Below are 27494 nucleotides of genomic sequence, written 5' to 3'. Positions count from 1 at the left end.
GCTGAGGGGCCATCTGAGCTGTCTGGCCGAGGGGTAACCATCTTGAGACCTACTAGATGGCTGTAGGGTTCCTTTGGGGTGTGTAGTTGGATGCTAACACAGATCCCGGTTTCCCATTCAGGATCCAGAGGCCTGGGCCCACAGGCCCCAAGGGCAGCGCCACTGGAGCCCTCGACAGCTCGCAGCCCCCCCAAGGCCTCATCCAGATTTGTTAGGAACCTACCTCTGTGGGTGGTGGCCCCCAGTCAGCCCACCCTTGTGCTGCCTTGGCCCAGAAAGGGGCTGTCAGTCTGGGGTCTCCTGGGGAGTCAGCTTGGGTTAAAGCCTGGCCTCCTGTCACCAGGTCTCTTCCCTCACAGGCCCTGCACCCCTTCTGAGCCCTGTGTGGGCTCTGGGATGAGGGGAGAGGCAGAGCCCCCAGCCCCTCCCGTCACTGCAGCCTTTCAATGACAGAGCGGCACTGGGCAAAATGTCTTCTGGAGCAGCTTCTGCCAAGATCTAGAAGAGGGGGAGCAAGAGGTCAGTTCTGAGTAGCAGCAGGGACCCTGTCCTCCAGCCCTCCACTGAGGCGGAAGCAGGTTAGCAGGCCTCTTCACTAAGAGCCCACAAAGAATCGGGAGGTGTGATGCCAGAGCCATGCGAGTGAGAGAAGAGGGAAATGGGTCGGTCAGGAGGGCTGCAACACAGCGTTCCGTATCACAGCTGGCCACTCGGCCACCCGAGCCCGGTGGAGACCCTGTCCCCTGGAGCAGGCCTCGGGAGGGAGGATGGTGTGGGGAACTGCCTCCTCCAGGCTGCTGCCCTCGCATCCCACCCTCGGCGGTGAGAGCCGGTTGCACAGGGCACGCGGTTCATTTTAGCCTCTGCAGCAGTCCTACCTTCCACCGGAGAGAAAAGCAGAGAAACTGGGTGGGTCACTTTAATAATTAAAATATCCCTGGGGTGCCTGGGTGGCTCTGTCGGTTGAGCTTCTGGCCTCAGCTCAGGTCACCATCTCACAGTCTGTGAGTTCAAGCTCTGCGTCCGGCTGACAGTTCGGAGGCTGGAGCCTGCTTCGGGTTCTGTGTCTCCCTCCCTCTCTGCCCCTCCCCTGCTCATGCTCTCTTTCTCTAAGATAAATAAACATTAAAAAAAGAATTAAAATATCCCTGCTCCCCACCCCCACCCCCCTGCCCCAAGAATATATATGGCTGGATAGGAGTTGAGCCATGGCTAATGTGGTTAACGGGTTGTCATAATCCTAGGTTTTGTAGATACGTTCTAAAATGTATTTAATGTTGCAGTTCTGGAGACAGTCACTCTGTTTAGACCCAAACGTCATAGCTGGAAGGCCACGGCCTGTGCTTATTACTGCCCAGTGGGAGAAATGAAAGTCCCCAGTGTACACGCTGGGGAAACAGGCCCAGGGAGGTCCAGGATGTGGGGCCATGGCATGACCCCTGACTTGTTCCCCTGGGGGGTGGGGGGTTGGGGGTGAGTGGCAAGCAGGGAGTACCCACGTTTCGGAGCAGGTTGTTCTGCTGGTAGGAGGTCAAGACTGGCTCGCACAGGGTGTCGTATGTCTCTAGGCCCTGGCAGAGGGCCGACTCACAGTCACGAACCCGGTGCTCCTTCTCGCCCCGATGCCACACTCTGAAGACCATCGCATCCATGGAGCGATCAAACATGATGAGGTCGGGGGCCCGGCCCACCTCCGCACCCACAAAGGGGCTGGATGAGGAAAAGGCAAGGTGCAGTGGCTCCCTGACCACCCCCCCACCCCACCGACCCCGAGATCAGGAGTCTAGGGTTGTGTGGACCCCCCCTGGGTTCATCTTGGTTTTTTTAGCTCCAAGTGTGTGTTTTACGTGTTCATTTTTTTGGATGGGTAGGACATTGGCAGAGCTCATCAGTAAACAACGCTAACAGGGAAGAGTGAAGACTTGCTTCCTCACCATCCCCAGCCACCCAGTTTCAGCCTCCCAGGAGTTGTTTCTTGTGTCTCAGTCTGGAGTTATTTTAGGCATATACCATACAAGCAAATTGGTTCTGATGTCCTTTTTCCTCCTTTTTTGTACAAGTGGTGAAGATACTGATTTGCCTTCAATCCTGGTCGCTCCGTATCACAAGATGACTCCGTGTCGGCACGTTAAGGAAGTTCCTGATTGTTACAGAATCCTGCTCTATGGATGTACCATTTCTTAGTTCTAGGTTGGTGGGTATTTGAATTGAAATATTCCTTCCAAGATAGATTTAAGCAGTCTTCAATTGCCTTCCTTTTGCCCAGATACTTCGCTGGGCAAGGCAGAGTCCCCAGCTCACCACTGCCCATACCACTGCCCTCCCCTCCCTGACTGGTCTCAGGAAGACCTTCCTAGATCTCCATGGCCGCCCACTGTGAGCTCTACCTCCTACTAGTTCCTCCAGAATTTCCTTGTAAAATAGACTCCACTGGTGCATTAAAAACAAAACAAAAACCAAGTGGGACTCATTCCAGGAAAGCAAGGATGGTTCAATACAATTTATTGTATTCACATCGGAGGGAAAAGTCATATGATCATCCTCATAAACACAGAAAGGGCAATTAACAAAGTTCAGCATGCATTCCAGATTCTTTAAGAGGGTAGGAATTGATAAATATCTTCAGCCAGGATCTTAATGGAAACTTGCTTCCGCACTGAAGTTGGGAACAAAATAAAATTGCCCACTCTTGCTCCTGTGACCTAGGAAGGTATAAGAAGATTTGCTAAAGCAATGAGATTACGGAAATCAATTTGAGAGACCTGAATTTGAAAGAAGGGGGTAAAACAATGTCTGTTTGCAGATGATGTGATTATATTTTTGGAAAACTCAAGAAAATCAACAAACTAGTATAGACTTCAGAGAATTTGACAAAATAACAGGATATAGCATTAACACACAGAAGTCTGTAGCCTACGTGTATACAAAAATCACCAGTTAGAAAAGAAGGCCCCATTTGCAACAGCAACAAGATGAAATATAAAATGCTCAGGCAAGGGGCGCCTGGGGGGTTCAGTCAGTTAAGCATCTGACTTCAGCTCGGGTCATGATCTCACAGTTTGTGAGTTTGAGCCCCGCGTCGGGCTCTGTGCTGACAGCTCTGAGCCTGGAGCCTGCTTCAGATTCTGTGTCTCCCTCTCTCTCTGCCACTCACACTCCATTTCTCTCTCTCTCCCTCAAAAATAAATAAACATTAACTTTAAAAAGTGCTCAGACAAAACTTTTCCAGAAATGTGCAAAGTCTTAAGGACAACCTCTAAGGAAAAGTTGGACAAAATACTCCTAAATGATTCAAAGGAGACTTGGAACAAGAGGAAGATATAAATGTGCCTGGATAGGAAGACCACATCATAAAGGAGGTGAGCGTTCTCAAATTAGTTTATAATTGCTTTTTTTTTTTAATGTTTATTTTTGAGACAGAGAGAGACAGAGCACGAGTGGGGGAGGGGCAGAGAGAGAGGGAGACACAGAATCTGAAACAGGCTCCAGGCTCTGAGCTGTCAGCACGGAGCCCGACATGGGGCTCGAACCCATGAACTGTGAGATCATGACCTGAGCTGAAGTCGGACGCTTAACCAACTGAGCCACCCAGGCGCCCCTCAAATTAGTTTATAATTTCAACATAAGATAGTTTTTAGTCTAATTGGTTCATTCTAACATTCAAATACAAAAACAAGCAGAAAATGGCCAGAAGAACGTAGGCAAAGCGAAGCAAGATGGTGGGCGTGAGACGGGAACTACTCAGCCCCACCAGCTACTGAAACCTATTAAAGCCACCATGCCGGAAACAGCAGTGTGCAGGGGCACAAACAGACCCCTGGAACAAAATGGAATCCAGAAATTAACCCAAGGATAATATGGAATGTTGTATGGTGAGGGTGGCATCCCCCCAAAATGGAGAAAGGACAGGCTTTCAACTGGATGATCCTGGGACAACTAGATCACAATTTGGAAAAAGATCAAATTGAACACTTACCTCGTCCCCAAAACTAAGATGAGTCCCAAATGGATCAGAGATAGAAATGTAAGAAATAAGGTAATACAGGGGTGCCTGGGTGGCTTGGTCGGTTAAGCATCCGACTTTGGCTCAGGTCATGATCTCATGGTCCGTGGGTTTGAGCCCTGCATTGGGCTCTGTGCTGACAGCTCAGAGCATGGAGCCTGCTTCGAGTTCCCTCTCTCTCTGCCCCTCCCCTGCTCGTGCCCTGTTTCTGTCTCTCTCTCTCTCAAAAATTAATATTAAAAAAATAAAATAAAATAAAACAAAATAGAATAAAATAAAATAAAATAAAATAAAATAAAATAAAATAAAATAAAATAAAATAAAATAAAGAAATAAGGTAATACAAGTACTAAATAAGCCATGAATGGATCCCCTTATAAGCCTAGGATTGGGGGGGGGGGGGAGGGGGAGTCTTAAAGTCTAAGAAGAAATAACAAAATATTGATAAATATGATTTTAAAATTTTTAAATAGGGGTGCCTGAGTGGCTCAGTTGGTTGAGCGTCTGACTTCGGCTCAGGTCATAATCTCGTGGTTTGTGAGTTCAAGCCCTGCCTCGGGCTCTATGCTGACGGCTCAGAGCCCGGAGCCTGCTTCCGATTCTGTGTCTCCCTCTCTCTCTGCCCCTCCCCCACTCATGCTCCATCTCTCTCTGTCTCTCAAAGATACATAAATGTTAAAAAAAAATTTAAATAACTTTTACATGGCAAACAGATACCATAAAGTGAGGTCAAAAGATAATTGACAAAGTGGGGGGCTAATAGCCCTAATATATAAAGAGTTCCTAGAAATCAAGGAGAAAAGACCAACAATCTGTCTTTTTAAAACAAAGATAGCTAAAGATTGATAAAGAGCACCCCGAAGAAATTAAAATGGTCCTTAAACTTTGGGGAAGATGTGTGATCTCACTCATAGTAAGAGAAATGCCCATTTCAAACTACCCCCAAATGCCGTTTCACACCTAACAAGTCAGAAGAACACCCAGAAGTTTGGCAGTATCCTCTGTTGGTGTAGGCGTGAGGAAAGGACCTTTTGCTCTATCGCTGGTGGCAATGCAAAAGAGTGTGGTGACAGCTCGCAAAATGGTGGACACATTTCTCTTTAGCAAACCCACCCTGAAGAACCTATCAAAAGATCCTAGCAAAAAATACGAAATGACACGCCGAGGTCATTTCGTGCGACATTGTAGTGGCACAAGACTGCAAACAGCTTCTTGTCTGTCAATAAATTGTCCCACGATTTATGGTCTGTGGTCCTACAAGTACTAACTCAGCTAAATAAACAATGGAAGTGCCACACAACGGATACTAGTTATAGAAGGAGACAAGGAAGTCGTCAACGCGGATAGATCTTCGAGATACATTGTAAAGTTTTTAAACATGAAGATTAGTATGTACAGAACGCCAATTTTCGTGTGGGGAGGATCTCTGTGTCACATACACACACACACACACACACACACACACACACACACACACACACACACTTGCTTTATATTTGCAAAATAAACACCAGCAAAGGGACAAACCACAAACTAATGAGAGGGGCGCCTGGGTGGTTCAGTCGCTTAAGTGTCCGACTCTTGATTTCGGCTCGGGTCATGATCTCACAGTTTGTGAGTTCGGGCCCCAAGCTGGGCTCTGCGCTGACGTGTGGAGCCTGCTTGGGATTCTCCCCCCTCCCTCTCTCCCTGCCCCTCCCCTGCATTCTCCCACTCTCTCAAAATAAGTGAATAAACTTAAAAAAAACAAAAAGAAAAACAAAAAAAAACTCATGAGAATGGTTCTCCATGGCGGAAAGGAGGGCACAATCTGGGGTGGAGAGTGGACAGGAAAGGTTGGAAACAAGCTCTCTCCGAGCATACCTTTTTATGTGGCTCTGACTTTGATCCGACTTCTGCTCAGGTCATGATCTCACCTCCCGGTTTGTGGGTTCGAGCCCTGAGTCAGGCTCTGTGCTGACCGCTCAGAGCCTGGAGACTGCTTCCAATTCTCTGTTTCCCTCTCTCTCTCTCTGCTCCTCCCCCACTCATGCTCTGTCTCTCAAAGATAAACTTTAAAAAAAAAAAATGAAAGCACTCCCTAATATCCCAAACCAAATTGAAACAAATGTCCCCCCACCGAATGTCACTTTCATGCATAACTACACAGAAAAAAATAATTACTCCAGGCAACTTGGTGTTTTTATTACACATCCGCAGTGAGGAATATTACAAGGAAAATCAGAGCTGCAGAGAAATCTTAAACTTCCTGGAGTCGTTTTATTCTTAGTGGTTGAGATTGGTGTATTCCTGGCAAGCTATTTTGCAGCTAATGGAATAATGCGAAGGACTGTGTTAACGGCTTTAGGAGTCAAACATTTTAGGAAAAGAGAAAAAATCATTGTCATGTTCATTGTAAACTGGAAACATCAGTATGAACTTGTGATCCCCCCTCCCTCCTTCGCAAGTTTGTGTTTTCCAGCTCCGTCCACTGGAAGGGCCTGGAAAATGATGACAACTCAGTGGCGATGAGTACCCCTCACACCCAGACTGGACCCCCACCCCACCCCAATAAAAGGAGTTCCTTCGAGGCATGGCCAGTTCTAGGACCCGTCAGGAAACGTGAAAAGTCGTGCTGGAGATCGGAAGACACACATGTCAGCGAGAAAGGGCTCCCCCTGACCAAAGACGTGACAGCTGACCCATGAGTTCCTCGTGATGAGAGAGAACAAGACAAAGGCAGACAGAAATAACCAGCCTCATGGTTGCCCTTGGAAGTCACTAGGACGCCAAGGCCTGAGTCTGAAAAATAGCCGTCCGAGGAAGGAGTTGGGCATCTGTCCCACCTGTGGGGTAGCAATGGTATTTCAGGATAACCAAACCGCCCAGGGTGAGGAAGGACATTTCTCCTTTAGCGAGAATGCCCGCTAATCAGTGTGGGGAAAAAATGACCGGAAGAGAAAAATCCGAAATTGGCAATATCTAATGAGATAAGGGATTCGGGTCAGCGGGCGAATGGAAGCCACGATGTGAAGACGCCCAGGGGTTTTGACAGCTGGGGCTGTCTGACCACGTGTGGGTGTGTCCCCGGGGGGCTGCCACCACGAAATGCCACATGTTGTGTGACTCAGACAACAGGAATTCTACTTTGTCACAGTCCTGGAGGCTGGAAGTCCAAGATCAAGGTGCCAACTGAGCTGGTTCCTTCTGGTTCCTCCTGAGGCTTCTCCACTCGGCTCAAGAAACACCGTGTTTTCCCTGTATCTTCCCTCTGGGTGTGTCTGTGTCAAATCTCTTCTCGAAAGGACACTGGTCAGACGGTCAGACGGGATCGGGACCCACCCTAATGGCCTCTTTTAACATAATCACCTCTTTTTTTTTTTAATTTTTTTTAACGTTTTTATTTTTGAGACACAGAGAGACAGAGCATGAACAGGGGAGGGGCAGAGAGAGAGGGAGACACAGAATCCGAAACGGGCTCCAGGCTCTGAGCTGTCACCCCAGAGCCTGACGTGGGGCTTGAACTCACGGACCGTGAGATCATGACCTGAGTGAAGTCGGACGCTCAACCGACTGAGCCACCCAGGCGCCCCATAATCACCTCTTTAAAGACCCTCTCTCCACCCACAGTCACATTCTGAGGTCCTGGAGGTTAGGGCTTCCACATAGAGATTTGGGGGTCACGGTTCCGCCCATCACAGACCCCTCACTAGAGAATGGCAATCCGGCATGTGGGAGCCTCCTGGAAGTTATGCGATCCAAAAAGTATCGATTGAACCACAGTGCTCTCCACCGAATTTGCCCGGATTCATCTACCGCCATGCAGGGGAAGAACCAAACCCTGGGGAGCACAGAGTGTCACAGCCCCACCCTCGTCAGAATCGCACACAAGGGGACACCTGCTTGGCTCAGCCCGTGAGGCCTCCCGACTCGATCTCAGCTCAGGTCATGATCTCCTGGTTTGTGAACCCAAATCCCCTGCTTGGGATTCTTTCTCTCCCTCTCTCTCTCTGCCCCTTCCCTGAGCATGTGCCCGAGCACGTGCTCTCTCTCCCTCAAGATAAATAAATAAACTTACAAAAAAAAAATTGCACGGCAAAAGCCCTCTGCAAGCACAACGCATGCTCTGTTTTCCTCACTTTCTCAAGTCTGCCACCTGTATCCCAGGGAACGTGCAGGGGCCCGATTCCTCTGAAATAACACACTTGAACATATTTAAACTTTTTAAAAAAATGTTTATTTATTTTTGAGACAGAGAGGCAGAGCTTGAGTGGGGGAGGGTCAGAGGGAGAGGGAGACACAGAATCGGAAGCAGGCTCCAGGCTCTGAGCTGTCAGCACAGAGCCTGACGCGGGGCTCAAACACACAAACCATGAGATCATGACCTGAGCCGAAGTCGGACGCTTAACCGACTGAGCCACCCAGGCGCCCCCACACTTGAATGTATTTAAAAGATAAACCAGCCACGTCGAAGAGACGCCTAAGCATTCTGTGCCACTGGACAGAAGTTCACGTCAATGCCTGTGAAGCATGAAGAAGTGACATCTGAGTCCCAAACAAGACTCTAGACCCACCACCGATTTGCAGGAAATCTAGAGGAGAGGAACGTGGTAAAAAATGCGTTGCAATCAACAAAATCCAGGCCGTGCGACATAAGGAGACCCGAACACGTGCCTTCTTCAGTAAACAATCGCAAGGAAACCAAAGCAGCAGGGATGGAACGAGCACCTACAGATGACCAGGAATGTGACACAGAGTGACCAGCTGCAGCGTCAGCCTTACGTGAATCCTCATTAAAACCGGGGGTAAGAAGAACAAGATTTTGAGGTTGTTCACCGGAAATTTGAATAGTGATCAGCTATTTGATGATATGAAAGATATTAAGATCATGGAAGCATTCTGATTTTACAGACGCTTTCATCTTTTAGAAAATATATACGGAAAGTGGGGCGCCGGAGGGGGGGCCTCAGTCGGTTGGGCGTCCGACTTCGGCTCAGGTCACGATCTTGTGGTTTGTGAGTTCAAGCCCCGCGTTGGGCTCTGCGCTGACAGCTCAGAGCCTGGAGCCTGCTTGGGATTCTGTGTCTCCCTCTCTCTCTACCACTACCACCCACCCCCCTCTCTCTCAGAAATAAACATTATATATATATATATATATATATATATATATATATATATATTGACATATTTACAGATTTTTTTTTAAAAAAGCACAAGATATATTGAACCTGAATCTGAGTGCTCTGGGAGTTAACTTTGCATGTGCAGCACAAATGAGAGACAGAGAGATGAGTTAGATAATACCACGAGGCAGGAAGCCCCCGGAAAAATCCCGAACGTGAGCCGCTCTACAGGATAACTGACCCAGACCAGCCAAAGGCCGGAAGGACTAAGCAAGCCGGGCGGCCTTCCCTCCTCAGATTAGGAGACACCTACAATGGTGTGGGCCTTGTCCTACTCGCAAATCTCACCAGAGATCAAAGAGACATTCTTCAGACACTGGGCAAACGCAGAGGTGGCCTGGACATCAAATGGTCTCAAGGCATGAATGTTAATCATCTCAGGAGCGGCTGGGTGACAGAGCGCCCATAATGGGATCTGGAATCTGTTCCAATTTTTTTTTTTTTAGTTTACTTATTTTTGAGAGAGAGAGAGAGAGAGAGAGAGAGAGAGAGAGAGAGAAAGTGCAAGTGGGGGAGGGGCAGAGAAAGCAGGAGACACAGAGTCCGAAGCAGGCTCCAGGCTCTGAGCTGTCAGCACAGAGCCCGACGCGGGGCTCGAACCCACGAACTACGAGATTGTGACCCGAGCTGAAGTTGGATGCTTAACCCACTGAGCCACCCAGGTGCCCCTGGGACTCCGCTTCAAAGCGCACAGTCAGCAATCGCGACAAGACGTTTCGGCATAGATACAGCAAGTGTGACCGGACCTCGATGATGGTTCGATCCGGCGACGTGGAGATCCGTTAGATGGTTCCAACTATGTACGTGTTTGAAATCTGGCACCACAAAACTACCGAGGACTTCCTTGATGGCTTTTCCACTCGGGGGGCACACGCACCCCCAAATGCCACGAAGACCTCTCTTCCTGGTGGGGACGGAGTGCGAGGCTTCACGGGGTCAACTTCCACAGACTGGCTGGCCTGGACGTCACTGTCAGCCCTGTTATTTCACACTGCATCCTGCCAGCTGCCTCTTTCTACTTTTTTTGTGTGGGGTCAGGAGAGGGGGAAGGGTTTTTGTGAGGGGGGGGCGGGGAGGAGGGCAACGAGTACTTTGGCAAATAGAAAGGGGGCATCACTTGCTCTGGAGGTAAGTGTAAAATCGAATACAAAGAGCCCGGTTGTGATACCAGACGCCCGTAGAAGAAGATGTTACCACTAGGGGGACCTGGGTGAAGGGTACAGGGCAATTTCCTGTGAGCCTACAATTTATCAACACATTTCAAAGAAATACATAATTATTTAAAAATGTCTTATGGGGCGCCTGGGTGGCTCAGTCGATTAAGCGTCTGACTTCGGCTCAGGTCGTGGTCTCACGGTTCATGAGTTCGAGCCCCACGTTGGGCTCTGTGCTGACAGCTGGGAGCCTGGAGCCTGTTTTGGATTCTGTGTCTCCCCCTCTCTCTGCCCCTCCCCTGCTCGCGCTCTGTCTCTCTTCCTCTCTTAAAAATAAATAACCATCAAAAAAACATTTTTTTTTTAAATCTGTTGTGAACAGGGGAGCTTCCTTGCAGGTTAACACTTTGGGGGGAACATCGACTCAGAGAAATGACCTCCCGTGTCTGGGCGTTTCAGGGAGACGGTTCACGGATGCTCCAACGAAATCCAACCGGATTATGATAATCTAGGCTGCACGTGTGTTATCTGGCCCTCCTCACTGCCCCTCGTGCAGAGTGCGGCCTGGCAGGGAGTCGCCCTGTGTTCACAGGCCACAGGCCACCCACCACGGGCCTCGGCTCCCCGCGGCTTGTGTTCTCGGACAGGTGCACAGGTGACTGCAGCAATCTTGGAAACAGACGGGAAACCGTCCCAGGAGGAAGCCTTCCCACCTTCCCCACAGGGAAAAGAGGCTTGTAGCATTTCTGTCCACATTCACAGATGATGGAACTGAGGCCCGGGAAGCCAGGTCTTGTGCGGATTACAGGCAGGTGGAGAAAGTGACCGAGCGTGACCTGAGTGCCAGTCTCCTTGGCTCCAAAGCCAGTGTCTGAACTAGGCTGGCCAGCCTCCTAAGGGGCAGGAGCCAACCTCAAGTCACCTGCCCTCCATGGGCCTCGATTTCCCTGTCTGTAAAATGGGGGCATTGATCTCCCTAGAAGATGGCATTTCACCTTGGCTTCCTGTGAATTTCACCACCTTGGCCCTGAAAAACCCCCCAGCGGTGTTTTGAATGTCCAGAGAGGGAGAACAGGAATGGCAAAGAGAAGGATCCCCAGACTTCTGGAGCGCTGGCTTCAAGCCAGACCCACTGCACCAACTCACAGCACAGATGGAGCTAAAACGCTCAGGCCTGGCAGGGTCCAGGTTGAAGGGCCAAGTTGGTGGCCTCCAGGGATACCTGGACAGACCCAAGGCAGGGGCCTACAGGGTCCTCAAAGGCCCACATGGGGCCGGCAGCTCACAGAGATCTAGAAAATTCTCTGCAATGAAAATCCACTCTCATAACCCGGGCCTGTTTGTTTCCTTGCTTCTGGCAGCCACGTGGGTACGAGGAAGGCATGTGTTCTGTTCCTCTTAGCATAAAACCACAACGCGAGCAGGATCCTAATGGCAGGTGGCGCTCGGCCTCCATGATGGAGGGGCAACCCTCCGTGGGAGTAGGGGGGACCCTGGTGGGGTGAGGGGAAGCAGAGAGGGAACCCCTGCTGACATGGTTAACATCTAGGCCTCGAGACCAACTGTGTGATCCCAGGCAAGTTGCCCGATCCCTCTGTAAAAAAGCAGGATGCTTACGGTGCAAGAAACGCTTTTCTGGAATGTTCCGAAAGCTCAGAGCTCATCCGTGTAGTGTCAAGAACAGCCCTGAGCTTAGGAAAAAGCTCGAGATGCATTCATGCTGCTGTTGCCATGGGGACATGCAGGCCCCACGTTGCCAAGTCAGGCCCTTTTCAAGGGAAGCTGGGAGTTTTGATGTGGCCTCTCGATATTTGAAGGGTGGCCACTGCTGCAGAAAAAAACTCTTAAAAATGCTGTAGGGATGGGGCGCTGGGGTGGCTCAGCCGGCCAAGCCCCCGCCTCTTGATTTCAGCTCAGGTCAGGATTTCACAGTTCGTGGGTTCGAGCCCCGCGTCGGGCTCTGTGCTTGGCAGCTCAGAGCCCGCTTGAGATTCTCTCTCGCTCTTTCTCTGCCCCTCCCGGCTTGGTCACTCTCTCAAAAAAATAAGCTTAAAAAAATTTTTTTTTTAATGCCATAGGGTCCAAACTGCTGGCCCGGGGCTGCTGAAGACAGAGAAATTCATTAGCTCGGCTTTTGCCCTCAGAGCTCCCAGACCAGGAGAGGGAACCCAGTCCATTGCCCTGGAAGTCACCGCCAGGAGCCCGACAGGACTGCTCTCGTGCAGGTGCTAACAGAGGGCAGGGCCCCACCTGCCCACGAGGATAGCGGCCCCAGCCCTCGGTGGTGACGTCGGTTTGATTCCCGCCTGCGCTTCTCTGAAGGCATTTCAACTGCATCTGGCAAGTTCCGGAAAAGCCCGGGGCCTGACAACCCGCCACAGTTTCGCTTGTCCGGCTCGGCCATTTCCGGACTCTCCAGCCACGGCTGTTCAGGTGCCTGGTGGGCCTTTCCAGGAAGTCAGCGCTGCCGGCAGAGAAGTAACCTGAAGACCGACTGTGAGTTGCCAACGCGGGCTGGCTCCTCTTCTCGCTGCTCAGTTGTCCCACGTCCTCGCTTCGAGGAGGCCACCAGGGCCACCCAACTCAAACAGCCCGCTTGTGTCCCTCCGGGACGTCATTCCGTCTTCTGCTCTTTGCTGCCTTCACTCCTGCCAGAAACGTCTCAGCTTCATTCGGCAAGTCACGTATTGGTCAGTGTCTGTCCACCGGCAGGGACTGAGTCTGTCTCGTGAACGCCTAAGGACAGGGTCTGTTCTCAAACCATTTGGGGACAGGTGGCTGAATAAATAGATGAGCAAATAACTACACTCCATCTTTATGGCCCAGGGATGATGCTAAACCCATGTGCTACTCAGGGGGCAAATGATCCGTGTGCAGGAAAAGATTAGTATGACTTTGTCCCTGCCCTCAGAGAGCTCGGCAGCTAGCCACCAACAGTGGCTAGAAGCTTCCAACAGCCTCCTGACTGTCCCTTGAAAATCTAAAACTCCAGTCCACACCCCCCCGCCTCCCGCCGCCGCCATCTGCTCTCCCCAGTCTTATCCCTTCCGATCTCCACCCAAGGTGGGGAGGGAGAGTAGCTCCACACTTCACCACATTCTCACACACCCTGGGGTCACTCACAATGCGCTCCAACTCCTTGGCCTGCTTCAGCTTCCAAGGGAAGCCGTCGGTGAGGAAGGCGCAGCTCTCCTGGCACAACAGCATGGTGTTGCTGATCAGGTCTGTGATGATGCCCTGGGAAGGAAAGGGGTGTTGGGTTTGGTGCCCCAGCAGCCCCCCCCCCCCCCACCACGTGGCCACTTCGTCAAGTTTTCTCCCTTGGCCTGGACTTCTGGTGAATTCAGAAGAGCCCTTGCCCTGGCCAGTGCCTGGGGTTCTAGGTCTGCCCTGGTGCCCCAGGGCCACTCTGATGCACTGAGGCCATCTACCGGGGCTGGTGGCTGCTGTGTGCCAGGCTCGCGAGGTCTCATTCATTTATCACTACCTTCTTACAGGTAGATACAGGGGTGACCTTCATTTTCCAGGTGACGGAACGGGCACAGGAGGGGCCAGTTGATATACATGCCCAAGGTCACAAAAGGAATAAATACGAGCTAACTTTACTGTTTGTTAAATGTCAGGCACTCCGCCAAGTGCTTTATGAGAATGACGTCAGCCAACTGTCCCTACAGACGCCAGCTGGTCTCCCATCTTACAGGTGAGGACACAGAGGCTCAGTGCAACAAAGCTGTGGCCAGGCCGGGAGCCAGAACCTTCTGGGCCTATCTGCTTCCACAGGGTTTCCAGGGAAGGTACCACCTTCTTCCCTCTGCCCCTGTGCCTGTGAGCTTTCACCATGGGCACCAGGAGCCCCTGCAGCATGATGTCACGGGCCTCCCAGCCCCACTGGGTACTGCATTGGCCCTCTTGCGTCAGCAGCTGGCCCAGTCCAACGTGGCAAAAGCCATATTTGGTCGCCACGTTCTTGCACTGTGTCCCTTTGCCACAACCTGGGCCACCCATCACGAAGACGATCAGAGCGGACTTGAGGATGTCTGGAGGGCCCAGGGAAGAGGTGGGGAGAGGGTTTGATGCCTACAGGAGCCAACACATGCCGAGGTGACTGTGTCCACAGCTTAGTGTGTGTCCTTGGGTGAGTGACACTGGACGCAGGTCTCCTGGAATACCCACTTTGCTATGCCCTAGGGTGGCAGCTGGGGGTGCACATCCATGCCCAATGGTACACTCAGGCATGGCATCGTTAGTTCTGTTACAGGTAGCCGGGAGGATGTGAACTTGAGCAGGCCAGGCCTTCTGCACACAGCATCTCCTTGAAGAATCTCAGTGACTAGCATCCCATTTTACACTTGAGGAAACAGGCTCAGAGTGGGGCGGAGACTCGCCCATCCCCCACACTTATCCCACACCACCCTCCTCTTCCTTCACGCTGGTCCAGCCCCAGGGGCCTCTTCTGTCCCTTGAACTTGCCAAACTTATCCTTCTCCTGCTGTCCTGTGCCCCGCCTCCTCCCTGCTGCAGTAAGTCCCTGCTCCTCTACCTTCAGGTCACAGCCGACCTGTCAGACTCTCTCTAAGAAACTCCCACCCCATCGTTCCATCTCAGAGCCCCATTTCTTCCACAGCAACAGCCACGATTAGTAACGATTTCGCCTGTTTACTTGCTCCTGCTTCTCTCCCCAGCCAGACTCTACTCCATGAGGGCAAGGACTGTTTCTGTCTTGCTGGTCCCAATATTTCTAATAGTTGGCACGTTTCCTGACATACAGTAGTGGGCGATGAGTAAATGCACGCCCATGGCTACCAGGCATGTCTGTGGAGTGTGGTAGTTTATAGCGCAATTTTGGTGTCTTGCTTCCTTCCGCCTTTGCTTAGTGAATTCCTAGGCATTCCACGGGGCGGAGCATAAACCTCCCCTCCTCCCGGAGCCCTCAGAGCGGACGCCTCTTTCCCTGTGGCAGCCCTGTCCCCTCCTGCTCGTAGATCCCATTTTCTGAGACCGCCTCCTTCACTACGCTGTAATCTCCAGGAGGCCAGGGAGCTAGTTTGACACATTCACCGTGGAGTGCCCAGAACCTGGCACAGCAGGTGCTCAAGTGGATCAAAGAAGGGCTGAGCCTTGAGCATGTGCAGTTGTGTTACCACCACGGGTGGGTGGGGGTCGTGCGCACACCTGGACTTGGGGTGTGGGGCACCTGTACGTACCTCCCTCATGCCCTTCATAGCCTCCTTACTTCCCCCCAGTGATCCAGCCCCTCCCCGCCCCCCGCGATGTTACCCTTCTCCTGGATCTCAAGGCCCTGCCCTTGTGGGGCAGCTTGGACTTGCACAGACCCATCCCGCCAGCGGCCCGTGGAGTGGTCGCGCCCCACCCCCACCCAGGCTCTGACGCCTCCTGGCTCGGCTCAACGTCATAAGGGCCCGATCGTTTGGCGAGATGATGAGGTCTCCCAGGGGCAGAAGGAGGAAATGACCGCAAGGAGGCTCAGGTGGAGCCGTGGCAGCTAGCCGCAAAAGAGACCTCGGTCGCTATGGTGACGCGGCCTCCCCGGACGCACTTCCGGAGCGGAGTGGCGCATGCGCGAGGCGCGCGAGAGCTCGCGAGGAAAGCCGGTTCCTCCCTCCCCTCCCAGGATGCCCCGCGGAGTGTGTCGTCACGGGGAGGCGTGTCCACCGGGCTGATTAAATCAACAGCGCTATATAGAGCCGCGAGAGCGGGTCCGGGCGGTAGACGGCGCTTCCTCCAGCTGCGGGTCGGTCGTGGCTCCTCCCTCTAGAAAGAGTCGAGGGGAAATACGTGACGCGGAGGAGGTTGCCATCGCGACGCACCCCGAGTTTCTCTTCCAGGTTAGGCGCAGGCGCAGGCGCAGACGTGACCGGAGTGGTCGCCGAGCCGGCCGAGCGAGCACGGCTTCCCGGTAGTTGCTCCCAGGATCGGTGGCACCTCGGCCTTGGGGTCCTCGGTCGGGGCCAGAGACCCGGCACCGCGAGAGCGGCTTCCCCGCGACTGAGGGACGCGGACCGGGCCGGACCGGACCCGAACCACCGAACGTCGTCGCCCATGGCGGCCCTCGTGAGTATGCGGCGGAGTTGGGGGGGTCCCTGCGGCGGCCTCCGCAGCCCCGCACTCACCGTCCCGCCTTCTCTGCCCGCAGGGCCCCGGCAGCCAGAACGTCACCGAGTATGTCGTTCGCGTTCCCAAGTAAGTCCCTGACCCCTCTTCCCACTTCCTCCGAAAGGGGTTCTGTACCTCCCTGAGCTCGTAGACATGGCCGGCACCGCCTGTGCTTCTCGCTCTGACGAGCAGGGGGACCTGAGGACGGGGCTGGAGTTCAGCCGAGGCCTCTCTGGGGGCATCACTGTGTTTGGAGCAGAACGAATGAATGAGTGCTTCAATAGGTGGCAGGATGCAGCCTTCTGGCCTAGCATTCCCTCTGGCAGGAATGCCTCTTCCCCGCTTGTGACTCCGTGGGGTGGATTCTTGTTGGTTCCGCAAAACCCAGTTCCAGGACGTTCCTCCCCCAGGAAGCATTCCCTGCCTGCCCTCCCCCATCCCCAGGGCAGAGTTCCTCATTATTCCCACATGTTGGTTCCCCCAGATCTCTGTGCCTCCTTCTGCTTTTCTTCCGCACGGGGTTGGGAGGGCATGGTTCTGTTCCCTGACAGACTGGGAACCCCTGGGGTCTTTGGTGGGTCCCCAGCACTGCTGAGCCCCGGAGGGTTTGCTAAATGAACGAGTAACTGAGCACTGCCCCTTCTTGCCCGTTCCAGAAACACAACTAAAAAATACAACATCATGGCCTTCAATGCAGCGGATAAAGTCAACTTCGCCACCTGGAATCAGGTAAGTCTCCGTTGTGAGTGTGACAAGGGGATCCTGCACTGGGTTGTAACAGTTCCCTTCGTGATAGTAGCAACTGAGGCTTGGTTTCCTCACCTCTCCTGGAGCGGAGGTCCAGTGATGTGCTGAGGCCCAGGCTGAGCTGCTGGGTGCATCCGCGTGAGGCAGATTTGGATGCTTAACTGCACCCGCCCAGGCCTTGTGGAAGGAGAACGTGCAGAAGTTGTGCCCGCTGACAGGCATTTTTGGCCTCGAGTTATCTGGGCCAGGGAGGGGGCTGCCTCCTACAGATGGTATTTGAGAGCCACCTCTGTCCACGGGCGCTGCTTTCACAGAACACACCATAGCCTGGGCCGCGTATAAGCGACACAGGTTTATTTCTCACAATTCTGAAGGCTGGGAAGGCCAAGATCAAGGCGCCAGCAGATTTTCGGTCCGGCGCGGGCCTTCCTCCTGCTTCATAGATGGCTGTCTTTTCACTGCCCTCACGTGGCGGAAAGGGTGAGGGAGCTCTCTGGGCCTCTCTTGTAGGGGCACTAATCTCACTCACAAGGGCTCCACCCTCGTGACCTAATCCCCTCCCCCGAGGCCCCACCTCCCCCTAGCATCCCACTGAGGGTGAGGTTTCAACATCTGCATTTTGGGGTGGAACACAAACATTGAAGCCACCAAAGAGTTTTAAATCAGGGTGGGGGGCCCTGCGTGCCTCAGTGGGTTGAGCGTCCCACTTTAGCTCAGGTCATGATCTCGCTGTTCCCAAGTTTGAGCCCCAAGTTGGGCTCTGTGCCGACAGCTCAGAGCCTGGAGCCTGTTTTGGATTCTGTGTCTCCCTCTCTCCCCCCTCCCCCACTCATGCTCTGTCTCACTCTCTCGCCCTCCTCTCTCTCTCTCAGAAATAAATAAACATTTAAAAAATTAAAAATTTTTTAACAGGGGAATTATAAAGTGATCCAGGCACTGTCAGGAGACAGACTGTGGGGTCAAGGGCAGATGAAGGGTGTGCAGGGTGGAGGTGTCGGCTGTGGTCCAGCCGAGTGATGATTGCATGGAGCAAACAGCGTTATGAGACGTGGGTGGATCCTAGTGTGTTTGGAGCGGAGCCCATAGGGTCGGTTAATGATTGGATGTTGAGGGGTGCCAGGGCCAGACGGATGGAGTATTTGGGAGTTCAGTTTGGGACGTCTTATATTAGACATCCCGGAGGAGACAGTAGGTGAGCAGTTGGACATGTGAGTTGGGAGAGCGGGAGGGCATATCTGGGCATTTGGAGCAGCGTTTAAAGCCACAGAGACTGGAGCAGCCCAGCAGGGGACTTGGCCCCAAGTCTGAAGTTGGCATGGTCGGGCCTTCCCGTGGTCGGGCAGCTCCAACTGCTCAGCTGGTTGTCGAGCACAGGTCTGCCTTTGGACTATTTTTTTTTTTTTTTTTTTTTTTTTCTAAAATCTGTTTTAGGGAGAGAGAGCCAACGGAGGAGAGGGGGAGAGAGAATCTTTTTCTTTTTTTATGTGTATTTGTTTATTTTATTATTATTTTTAAAATGTATTTATTGCTGAGAGATAGAGACAGAGCATGAGCAGGGGAGGGCCAGAGAGGGAGGGAGACACAGAACCCGAAGCAGGCTCCAGCCTCCGAGCTGTCGGCACAGAACCCGAGGCGGGGCTCGAACTCATGGACTGTGAGATCATGACCTGAGCTGAAGTCGGACGCTTAACCAACTGAGCCACCCAGGCACCCCTAAAATGTTTATTTATTTTGAGAGAGAGCACAAGTAGGGGCAGGAAGAGAGAGAGACAGAGGATTCTAAGTGGGCTCTGTGCTGACAGCAGACAGCCTGATGCAGGGCTCAAACTCACACTGTAAAATCATGACCTGAGCTGAAATCAAGAGTTGGATGCTTAACTGATCCACCCAGGGGCCACTCTGGACTATTTTTTTTTTTAAGTTTGTTTATTTTGAGAGAGAGCGAGCGCATATGTGTGCATGCACAAGCTGGCTGGTGGGGGGGTGGGGGGGTGGGGGGGGAGGGCCAGGGGAGTAGGAGAGAGAATCCCAAGTGGGCTGTGTGCTACTGGCGTGGAGCCTGACATGGGGCTCAATCCCACAAACTGCGAGATCATGACCTGAGCCAAAATCAAGACTCAGACACAACCAACTGAGCCACCCAGGCGCCCCTCTTTTGGCTATTAAAAAAAATTTTTTTTTAATGTTTATTTTTGAGAGACAGGGTATGAGTGGGGGAGGGGCGGAGAGCAGGGGAGACAGAGGATCCAAAGCAACCTTTGTACTGACAGCAGACAGCCCAAAGCGGGGCTTGAACCCACGAACCGTGAGATCATGACCTGAGCCGCAGTCGGATGCTTAACTGACCAAGCCACCCAGACGCCCCTCTTTTGTCTATTTTTAAACTTGACTTCACCCAGCTGAGCAAATGAGACTATTTGAGAGAGGCACGATAACAACGTGCTCCTCTGGATATTGGGCAGGTGGATACTTGCTCCAGGCGCCCTCTTCCCTGGTGGGGTGCCTGCCTGCCAGCATGGCCAGCTGCCCACATGTTTGTGTACAAACTAGCATGTTCCCCCCACCTCTGGCCTCGCCTAAGTTATCCAGAGAGGGTGCAGTGTTTCCAAATCCCTCATCACTCAGTGGGGAGACATCCTTCATCATTTACCATCCAGGAGAGAGAAATAAGCCACCTTCGGGTACCCTGCCCCCAAATACTCCTCGCTAAGAGGAGTGACTTGATAGATACCTTGGGAACCCACCACTCTTGGTCCGTCATCAATAGGAGATCCCCTGTCCTGGCATCCATGAGAACTGAGAGGAGTCTGCACCTCGGCCACTCGTCCCCGTGGAGGGTCCATGCCCCTCGTCACCCACTGCCGTGAGGTGCAGAGCCTGCATAGTTATCACCTCTTGAGACACGTGATCTCCCAGCCGCTAGTAACTTGGGGGTTACACGTACCCTGTTCCCTGATCGTCATGGGGGGACGTCACTCATCACTCCTTGCTTTTACCACACGGAGGTTACACTCCCTAAAAACCTAGTCACAGGGAAATGCAGCCCCTTGAATTTTCATTGCCTAAACGGCACACTCCCTAAAAAACCAACGAGGGGGATTACATTCCCTGGAGAAAACTAATTTGCTGGGTTGACACCCCCCTGTCACTAGTCACTCAAGGGAGGGGGCGGGTACAGCCATCTAAGCACTTAAAACCACAGGGGACATCCCCCTCCTCCGGTAGCCGCTGCTCACCCAGGGCAACGTGTGGGCAGAAACCCCCTCCAAATGCACTCTTTTAGCAACTGTCCCTGGAGACCCTCCGCTGGGCTAAAGGTGAACACGCCAGGCAGGGGCCCTGCCCTCTGGGGTGACCGTGTTCGGGGAATCAGGCCTGTTTACCTTCCTTTTGTAGTGAGGCACATCCTGGGCCGGCTCCCCAAAAAGGTGTGGGGTGCGCACCAATTCCCTCGCACCCCTGTGAGTGTCCAGATTCCAGCCTCGGGCTGGGTAGCTCGACTGGGTATCATAAGCTAGCCTGGTAACCATTTTCTCTCAGGTTTTGAGGGTTTTGTTCCAGTGTTTTCTGGCTTCTGGTGTTGGCTGTGGAGAGCTTCTGCCATTCTCCCTCTTGTCCTTTGTATCAGGGGTCAGTAGGCTTTTTCTTAAAGGACCAGTAATTATGTTGCACTTGGTTGGCCGGTGTCTGTGCGGCAGCCCCTCAACGCTGCGTGTCCGCACATGCGCAGTAAAGGCACAAGGATACATCGCGTGGGCGTGGCTGTATGCCAGTAAGACTTTGTTTCTAAAACGTGGCCCGCCCCTGGGCCACGGACTTTTCCCCCTTCTTCCTGGGAGCTGGTAGGATCTTTTTGTTCCCAGCTGTCTGAAATCTCTTGTCAGTAGGAAGCAGTGTGGGTCATCTTGCCTTTTTCAGTCACTATGCCTTGGGACTTGTTCCCTACAGCCGCCCCCTTTTTCTTCTCTGGCCGCTCTGTCTTCCATTATGTGGAGGAGGCCCCGTGCATCAAGCCAGTGCCCCGCTGATGTGCGTTAGGTTGACTTCCAGTCTTCTGCTGCAACAGACTGGTGTGCTAAACAGCACTGCGCGTGTCATTTCACCTCCGCTGTCTGGAGGAGGGACCTCTAGGGTGAGCGGCACGTGCATTTTAAAGATCAAAATTTGGAAAACAGCCTTTAACGGTGCCCGAATGCAGAGAGCGGGCCAGTTCCTTGTTTTTTGTTTTTGTCCTATCACCAAAATGATCTCACTGTTTGTTTATTGATTTATTTCTTTAAATGTTGATTTAGAAAGAATTTCAAACTTTCCAAAGCTGCCAAGTAGACCTGGCACGAGGGTTGCCCACATGCCTTCACCCAGATGCACCACCGAAGGCCAGCATTCTACCCCTTTTTTGTTTCGCTAAGCAGGAGGTTGGCTTTGCAAGTCCGCAGCTCAGCCTGGGAGGTGGGGTGAAGAGGGCGTTCGGGTGTTCTTGCGGGGTGGGGGGCGGCGGGCACAGCTCGAGCGAAGGCAGGCAGCCCTGACGGAAGGTTTGTTGCCTGCCCTCACGCCTGCTCCGTCACTCCAGGCCCGGCTGGAGCGAGACCTGAGCAACAAGAAGATTTACCAGGAGGAGGAGATGCCCGAGTCGGGTGCGGGCAGCGAGTTCAACCGCAAGCTTCGCGAGGAGGCTCGGAGGAAGAAGTACGGCATCGTCCTCAAGGAGTTCCGGCCCGAGGACCAGCCCTGGCTGCTTCGCGTCAACGGCAAGTCGGGCAGAAAGTAAGTGGTGGCAGCGGCGAGTGCCTCCCGCGACCCCCTCGCGTCCGGACTCGGCTGGGTGTCCCTCCCTGAACTCCGCGTCCCTCGTGGGGTTTTCTTTCTGAAGATGAACCAGGCTGCTGCTGGTGCAGGAGCCCTTAGGGACCAGGGTACGTACAGGAAGCCCGAGAGCCTGTCCTGACCACACGCAGCGAGCGGCTGCCTGGGGACCGGGGGTCGTGAGGGTTGGGAGGTCAGGTGGGTGGAGGGGGCTCCAGGAAGAACAGTGTGCACAAAAGCAGGGGACGGTGTGCAGAGCTCTGCGGTGTGACAGTGACAGAGGATGGTGGATGCCAGGATGCAGCTGGAGCACGGGTGGGCCGGGGCCCAGGGGAGCCTTGAAGGCCGTGGGCAGGGAAGGGCACTCTGTAAGACTTCCCAGACTTTCAGGGCAGGGAAGGGTGAGGGCAGAGGCCAGGAGGAGGCTGGCACTGGTTCGGGCATGAGGAGAAACCTGGAGGCAAATCCGGAGGGGTGTGACTGCAGCGCCCCTGCCTCACAGCTCACCTAACACGGTCCTTCCAGAAAGGACAGTGATATGTACCACGAGGGGAGCCCCGAGCTCGCTGTGTGAGGTGGGGAGTGCTGCCCGGCTTTCCAGGTGCCGAAATCGAGGCTCCCACCGTTGAAGGGCCGGCCCAAGATCTCTCAGGCTCGGACTTTGCTCAGAGAACCCAGGTGGTTCTGGAGAGAGGGCAGGCCAGGGGGCTGGTCGTGAGGGCCAGGCTGTGACGTTGCCTCCCTGCAGGTTCAAGGGCATCAAGAAGGGAGGTGTGACGGAGAACACGTCCTACTATATCTTCACCCAGTGCCCCGATGGGGCCTTTGAGGCCTTCCCTGTGCACAACTGGTATAACTTCACGCCGCTGGCCCGGCATCGCACGCTCACTGCCGAGGAGGCCGAGGAGGAGTGGGAAAGGTGAGTGTGAGCCACAGCTGGGCCTGGAGGGAGGCAGGGTGCAGGCATTGCTTCCCCAGCTTCCCCAGAAGGGGCTGACACACTTGGAAATGGAGTGTGTCACCATAACTTCTGCCTGGCCGGGGGCTGGGTACTCGGTGGTGACCAGGTCCGACTCCACCAAGCCCTTAGGGAGCTCCCAGTTCAGTGGGGGAGACGGACATGAAGGCATCAGGGACACACAGGGCCCGAGAGGGCTGGGGAGGTAGTAGCTGCTGAGCTGAGCCCTGGAGCAGGAATTGGCAGAGCAGGGGGAGATTCCCGGGGCCCACTTGGCTTCCCCCCCAGACCGGAGGGCTATGGCTGGACCAACTACGGGTGAAATCCACACTACGTAGTTTGTCCTTTAACCGTTTGTAAGTGTCCAGTTCGGTGACAGTAAGCCCATTCGCATTATTGTTCAACCATCACCGCCATCCCTCTCCAGAACTTTCTCGTCTTCCCAAACTGAAACTCTGTCCCCATTAAACAGTAACTCTTTCTCCCTCTCCCCCAGCCCCTGGCTCCCACCATTCTCCTTTCTGTCTCTGTGAGTTCGACCCCTCTAGGGATCTCCTATGAGTCGGATCATGCAGTATTTGTCCGTTTGCCTCTGGCTTATTTCAGTCACCATAATGTCCTCCAAGTTCATCCACGTTGTGGCACATATCAGTGCTTTGTTCCTTTTTTAATTTTTAATTTTTATTTATTTATTTTTTAATGTTTATTTTTTTGAGAGAGAGAGTGTGTGTGCACACAAACCAGGGAGGGGCAGAGGATCTGAAGCGGGTTCTGTGCTGACAGCACAGAGCCCGACGCGGGGCTCGAACTCGGGAATGGCGAGATGGTGACCTGAGCCAAAGTTGGACGCTTAGCCGACTGAGCCGCCCAGGCACCCCCATCATTCTTTTCAATTAAAAATGCTTTTAATTGTAAAAAACATAAAATTTGCCATCTTAACCATATTTAAATGTACTGTTCAGTAGTGTTAGTTACACTCATATTCTTGTGCAAGAGCTTTACTCGTTTTCACAGCACTGATGAACTTTGCTTATGCTGTTAGATGTAATCCTAAGCTCTCCTTAGATGCAGTCATATTTTTTAAAACTTTTATCATCAAAGTAAATGAAAACAGTTATTTCTTCTCATAAACACAAAGGCATCCATAAACTACCATAAAAACAGATGGACATGAATATGTTGTGTCTAAATTCTGTTGTCTGAGAAAGGACCTGAGCTGGAGAGAGATGCTCTCTCCCAATACCACATGAAACTTTATCCTTGAGGGACATGGGACAGACAAGGGATCAAAGCAGGGCCAGCTCTCCCCATGTGACTTCAGGGTGTTCCATGCCATGGGTGTGAGTCCCCTCATGTCACCAAAGTCGTGTCTGTCATTCCCCTTTGGGGAGTGCCTGGTGGGGACGCAGGGAGGAGGCCCAGTTTTGGAGCCAGGCCCCTTGTCAGCCCCCACTGTACCCTTCCCCTGCCCACAGGAGAAACAAAGTCCTGAACCACTTCAGCATCATGCAGCAACGGCGGCTCAAGGATCAGGACCAGGATGAGGAAGACGAGGAGAAGGAGAAACGCAGCCGCAAGAAGGCCAGTGAGCTGCGCATCCATGACCTGGAGGATGACCTGGAGATGTCGTCTGACGACAGCGAGGCCAGCGGCGAGGAGGGTGAGGCTGGTGGAGCCCCCCTAGGTGGCCGTGTGGACCGGCCTGGGTCGTACTCCCTCAAGGTGTCTGAGTGACGACTCAGGAAGGTTGATGCCACTGAGGGAAAGCTGAGTCACTCACAGTCCCTTGGGAATGAGGACAGGGCACAGTCCGCTGCACCGGCCCTTGGGGAAGCACGGGAGTTGGTAGGAGGCAGAGAAGAGCGACGGGAAGGTCTCAGCTGCAGCCTTTATTGGGGTGTCCATGGATGGGCAGCGCAGGGCAGGGTGAACAGCTTTGGATCGGCCCGTTTGAATGATGCTGGTGGGCCTTGGGCTACAGGGGTGGGTTCTAGTTGTCCGATACACGGTTCTGGGGGATGCAGGGACGGAGATGGTGGCCCTGAGTGTGAGTCAGAGAAAGCGAGTTAGGGGTATAGACTTGGACCGGTCAGTTTACGTGGAAGAGGCCAGTCCTGGGCGTCTCTCCATGCTCAGTGAGGCCCCCAAGATGTCCAGACATCCTCAGATTTCCCAAACGGGATGAGTGCCCGGCCTGAGTCCCGCTCTGCTTCCCTAGGTGGCAGAGCTCCCAAGGCCAAGAAGAAGGCACCGCCGGCCAAGGGAGGCAGGAAGAAGAAGAAGAAGAAGGGGTCCGACGACGAGGCCTTCGAAGACAGCGACGACGGGGACTTTGAGGGCCAGGAAGTGGACTACATGTCCGACGGCTCAAGGTGAGGCAGGCGGGAGGCGGGTGTGAGGTGGGCGTGAGGCCTGCTCCAGCCCTCCCTCACGGGCGGCTGGTTCTCCGCCTTGCAGCAGCTCCCAGGATGAGCTGGAGGGCAAGCCCAAGGTCACCCAGCAGGAGGAGGGCCCCAAGGGCGTAGATGAGCAGAGTGAGAGCAGCGAGGAGAGTGAGGAGGAGAAGCCGCCCGAGGAGGACAAGGAGGAGGAGGAGGAGAAGAAGGCGCCCACGCCTCAGGAGAAGAAGCGCAGGAAAGGTGGGTCCCCTCCCCGCTGCCCGGGCGCCCCGCTCCCAGAGCCCCTCATCTGGGGTGGAGCCGGGGCGGGGCGCCCTGGCGCTGACACTCGTCCGGCCCCACGCAGACAGCAGCGACGAGTCGGACAGCTCAGAGGAGAGCGACATCGACAGCGAGGCGTCCTCGGCCCTCTTCATGGCGGTGAGGCCCGGGCCCGGGCAGGGGCGGGTGGGCGGGCGTCTGTCTCCAGACTCACATCCCAACCCCGTTTCCGCAGAAGAAGAAGACGCCCCCCAAGAGGGAGCGGAGGCCGTCGGGAGGCAGCTCTCGGGGCAACAGCCGGCCGGGCACGCCCAGCGCGGAGACCGGCAGCACCTCTTCCACCCTGCGGGCCGCCGCCACCAAGCTGGAGCAGGGTGAGCAGGGCCGTCGCCCCACCCCTCGCCGCGACCTCTTGACCTCTGCCCTCAGTCTCCCCTCCTGCCTCGGGAACAGAGGCCAGAGTTGGGGCAGAGGCCTGTCCACCCTGGGGCCCCCTGGACACGGGGTCCCAGCCCCGCTCCTCCTGGGCCTCTGGGGGGTCCAGCCCCCAAGGCCCGGGGCTCAACCCCTCCCCTGCTCCCCCAGGCAAGCGAACGAATGAGACACCGGTGGCCAAGCGGTTGCGGCTGGACGCCGGGCCCCAGAGCCTGTCCGGGAAGTCGACCCCTCAGCCCCAGTCCGGGAAGTCGACCCCCAGCAGCGGGTAGGTTGGCGAGGGTGGTGGGGGGTGGGGCAGGGGAGCAGGGCAGGGGCGCGGGGAGGCCTCCCGCTGACGCCCACCCGCCCCGCCCTCTGCTCGGCTCCTCAGCGACGTGCAGGTGACCGAGGACGCAGTGCGCCGCTATCTGACTCGGAAGCCCATGACCACCAAGGACCTGCTGAAGAAGTTCCAGACCAAGAAGACGGGGCTGAGCAGCGAGCAGACGGTGAACGTGCTCGCCCAGATCCTCAAGCGGCTCAACCCCGAGCGCAAGATGATCAGCGACAAGATGCACTTCTCCCTCAAGGAGTGACGGCCGGCGCCCACCCACCTGCCCAATAAACGGCTGCCTCCCAACTTCTCTGGTGCTCACGTTGTCTGTCACCTGCTGCCTGAATCCCGGCGCCCCGTGTTGCCAATTCCAGAACAACCCTGGCCGTTTCCTTAGCTCATGTCCCTCCCTCTGTCCCTCGGGCCCTTCCTTCCGGAACTTTCCCTGCCCCTTAGAGCTTGCTCCTCCTAGCCCTCGGCCAGCTGTGCTCGCTGGGCGTCCGCCGTCGCAGGCTGGCGGTCTCTCCAGCTCCGGCGTCTGGTTGTGTCTTCGGCTGTAGTTTATGCCCCGTGAACCCAGGAAGTGCTTGGCTTCCCTGACTCAGTTTTCCAAATCTCAAATGATCTTTGCTTCCTTTTCAGATCAGCTGGTCTGTTTTAAGTGTTCTGCCCCCAGTGCCTTTGATCCTTTCCTCCACGTTTTTGTTGAGAGCATCCTATCTCTGCCAGAGATCTGATACCCGAAGCTGACAGCCATCCCGTGTTCTCTTCTGACTTCTCTTCACGACTGACTCTTGTGTTTCCTAACTTTGGGTGGGGACTCACGGCCGGCTGAGGGGCTCTGCGTGGGCCTCCTGGGCAGCTGGCTTTGCAGGCAAACCCTACAGGTGCTTTTAGCCTCTGTTCCCCACCAGGTGTCCCAGGAGCCCTGGACTGAGCCCACGTGAAGTGGTTCTCGGCTGGCGGGCTCTGTCCCAACGTGGCCACAAAATCCCACACTCTTCTGTTGCTGGTGTTGGCACCTGGGCCCTATTTTTCAGCTTTCCAGTGATGTTTCCAGGCTTCCCTTATATTCCAACGAGTTAGTTCCGCATTTATTTTATCCAGCATTGCTAGGGTTGTGCCGTGGGAGGGCTTTT

The 27494-nt window shown here is 54.1% G+C and overlaps 2 protein-coding genes across 5 annotated transcripts; one reads left to right on the top strand and one right to left on the bottom strand.

Annotated features, from left to right (window-relative positions):
- Positions 1–6166: 6166 nt before the first annotated feature.
- On the bottom strand, positions 6167–15983 carry LOC109255987 (uncharacterized). Of its 2 annotated transcripts, none has more exons than XM_019430894.2 (3): positions 15597–15983; positions 13443–13556; positions 6167–6311 (listed from the first exon to the last, which is right to left on the bottom strand). In XM_019430894.2, exons 1-3 carry the CDS (start codon positions 15654–15656, stop codon positions 6243–6245), a joined length of 243 nt encoding a protein of 80 aa, XP_019286439.2. In that variant the 5' UTR covers positions 15657–15983; the 3' UTR covers positions 6167–6242. The 2 variants fall into 2 exon arrangements, 1 of the variants encoding a protein (XP_019286439.2); XR_008420428.1 differs by lacking the exon at positions 6167–6311 and adding an exon at positions 12419–13055 and having other exon boundaries at positions 15597–15982.
- Positions 15984–26661, top strand: GTF2F1 (general transcription factor IIF subunit 1). Of its 3 annotated transcripts, none has more exons than XM_019430887.2 (12): positions 15984–16391; positions 16474–16520; positions 17090–17162; positions 21754–21947; positions 22735–22905; positions 24420–24604; positions 25163–25316; positions 25405–25583; positions 25690–25763; positions 25840–25978; positions 26190–26307; positions 26413–26661. In XM_019430887.2, exons 1-12 carry the CDS (start codon positions 16380–16382, stop codon positions 26615–26617), a joined length of 1551 nt encoding a protein of 516 aa, XP_019286432.1. In that variant the 5' UTR covers positions 15984–16379; the 3' UTR covers positions 26618–26661. The 3 variants fall into 3 exon arrangements, with proteins under 3 accessions (XP_019286432.1, XP_019286430.1, XP_019286433.1); XM_019430885.2 differs by having other exon boundaries at positions 15987–16391; positions 25402–25583; XM_019430888.2 differs by having other exon boundaries at positions 15988–16395; positions 25402–25583.
- The last annotated feature ends 833 nt before the right edge of the window (positions 26662–27494 follow it).

Source organism: Panthera pardus, unplaced genomic scaffold, assembly GCF_024362965.1.
Source record: "Panthera pardus isolate Hobbes unplaced genomic scaffold, ASM2436296v1 HiC_scaffold_8, whole genome shotgun sequence".
NCBI classification, from domain to species: domain Eukaryota; kingdom Metazoa; phylum Chordata; class Mammalia; order Carnivora; family Felidae; genus Panthera; species Panthera pardus.
The sequence above is the reverse complement of the archived record's forward strand: the minus strand, read 5'-3'. Positions and strand labels throughout refer to the sequence as shown.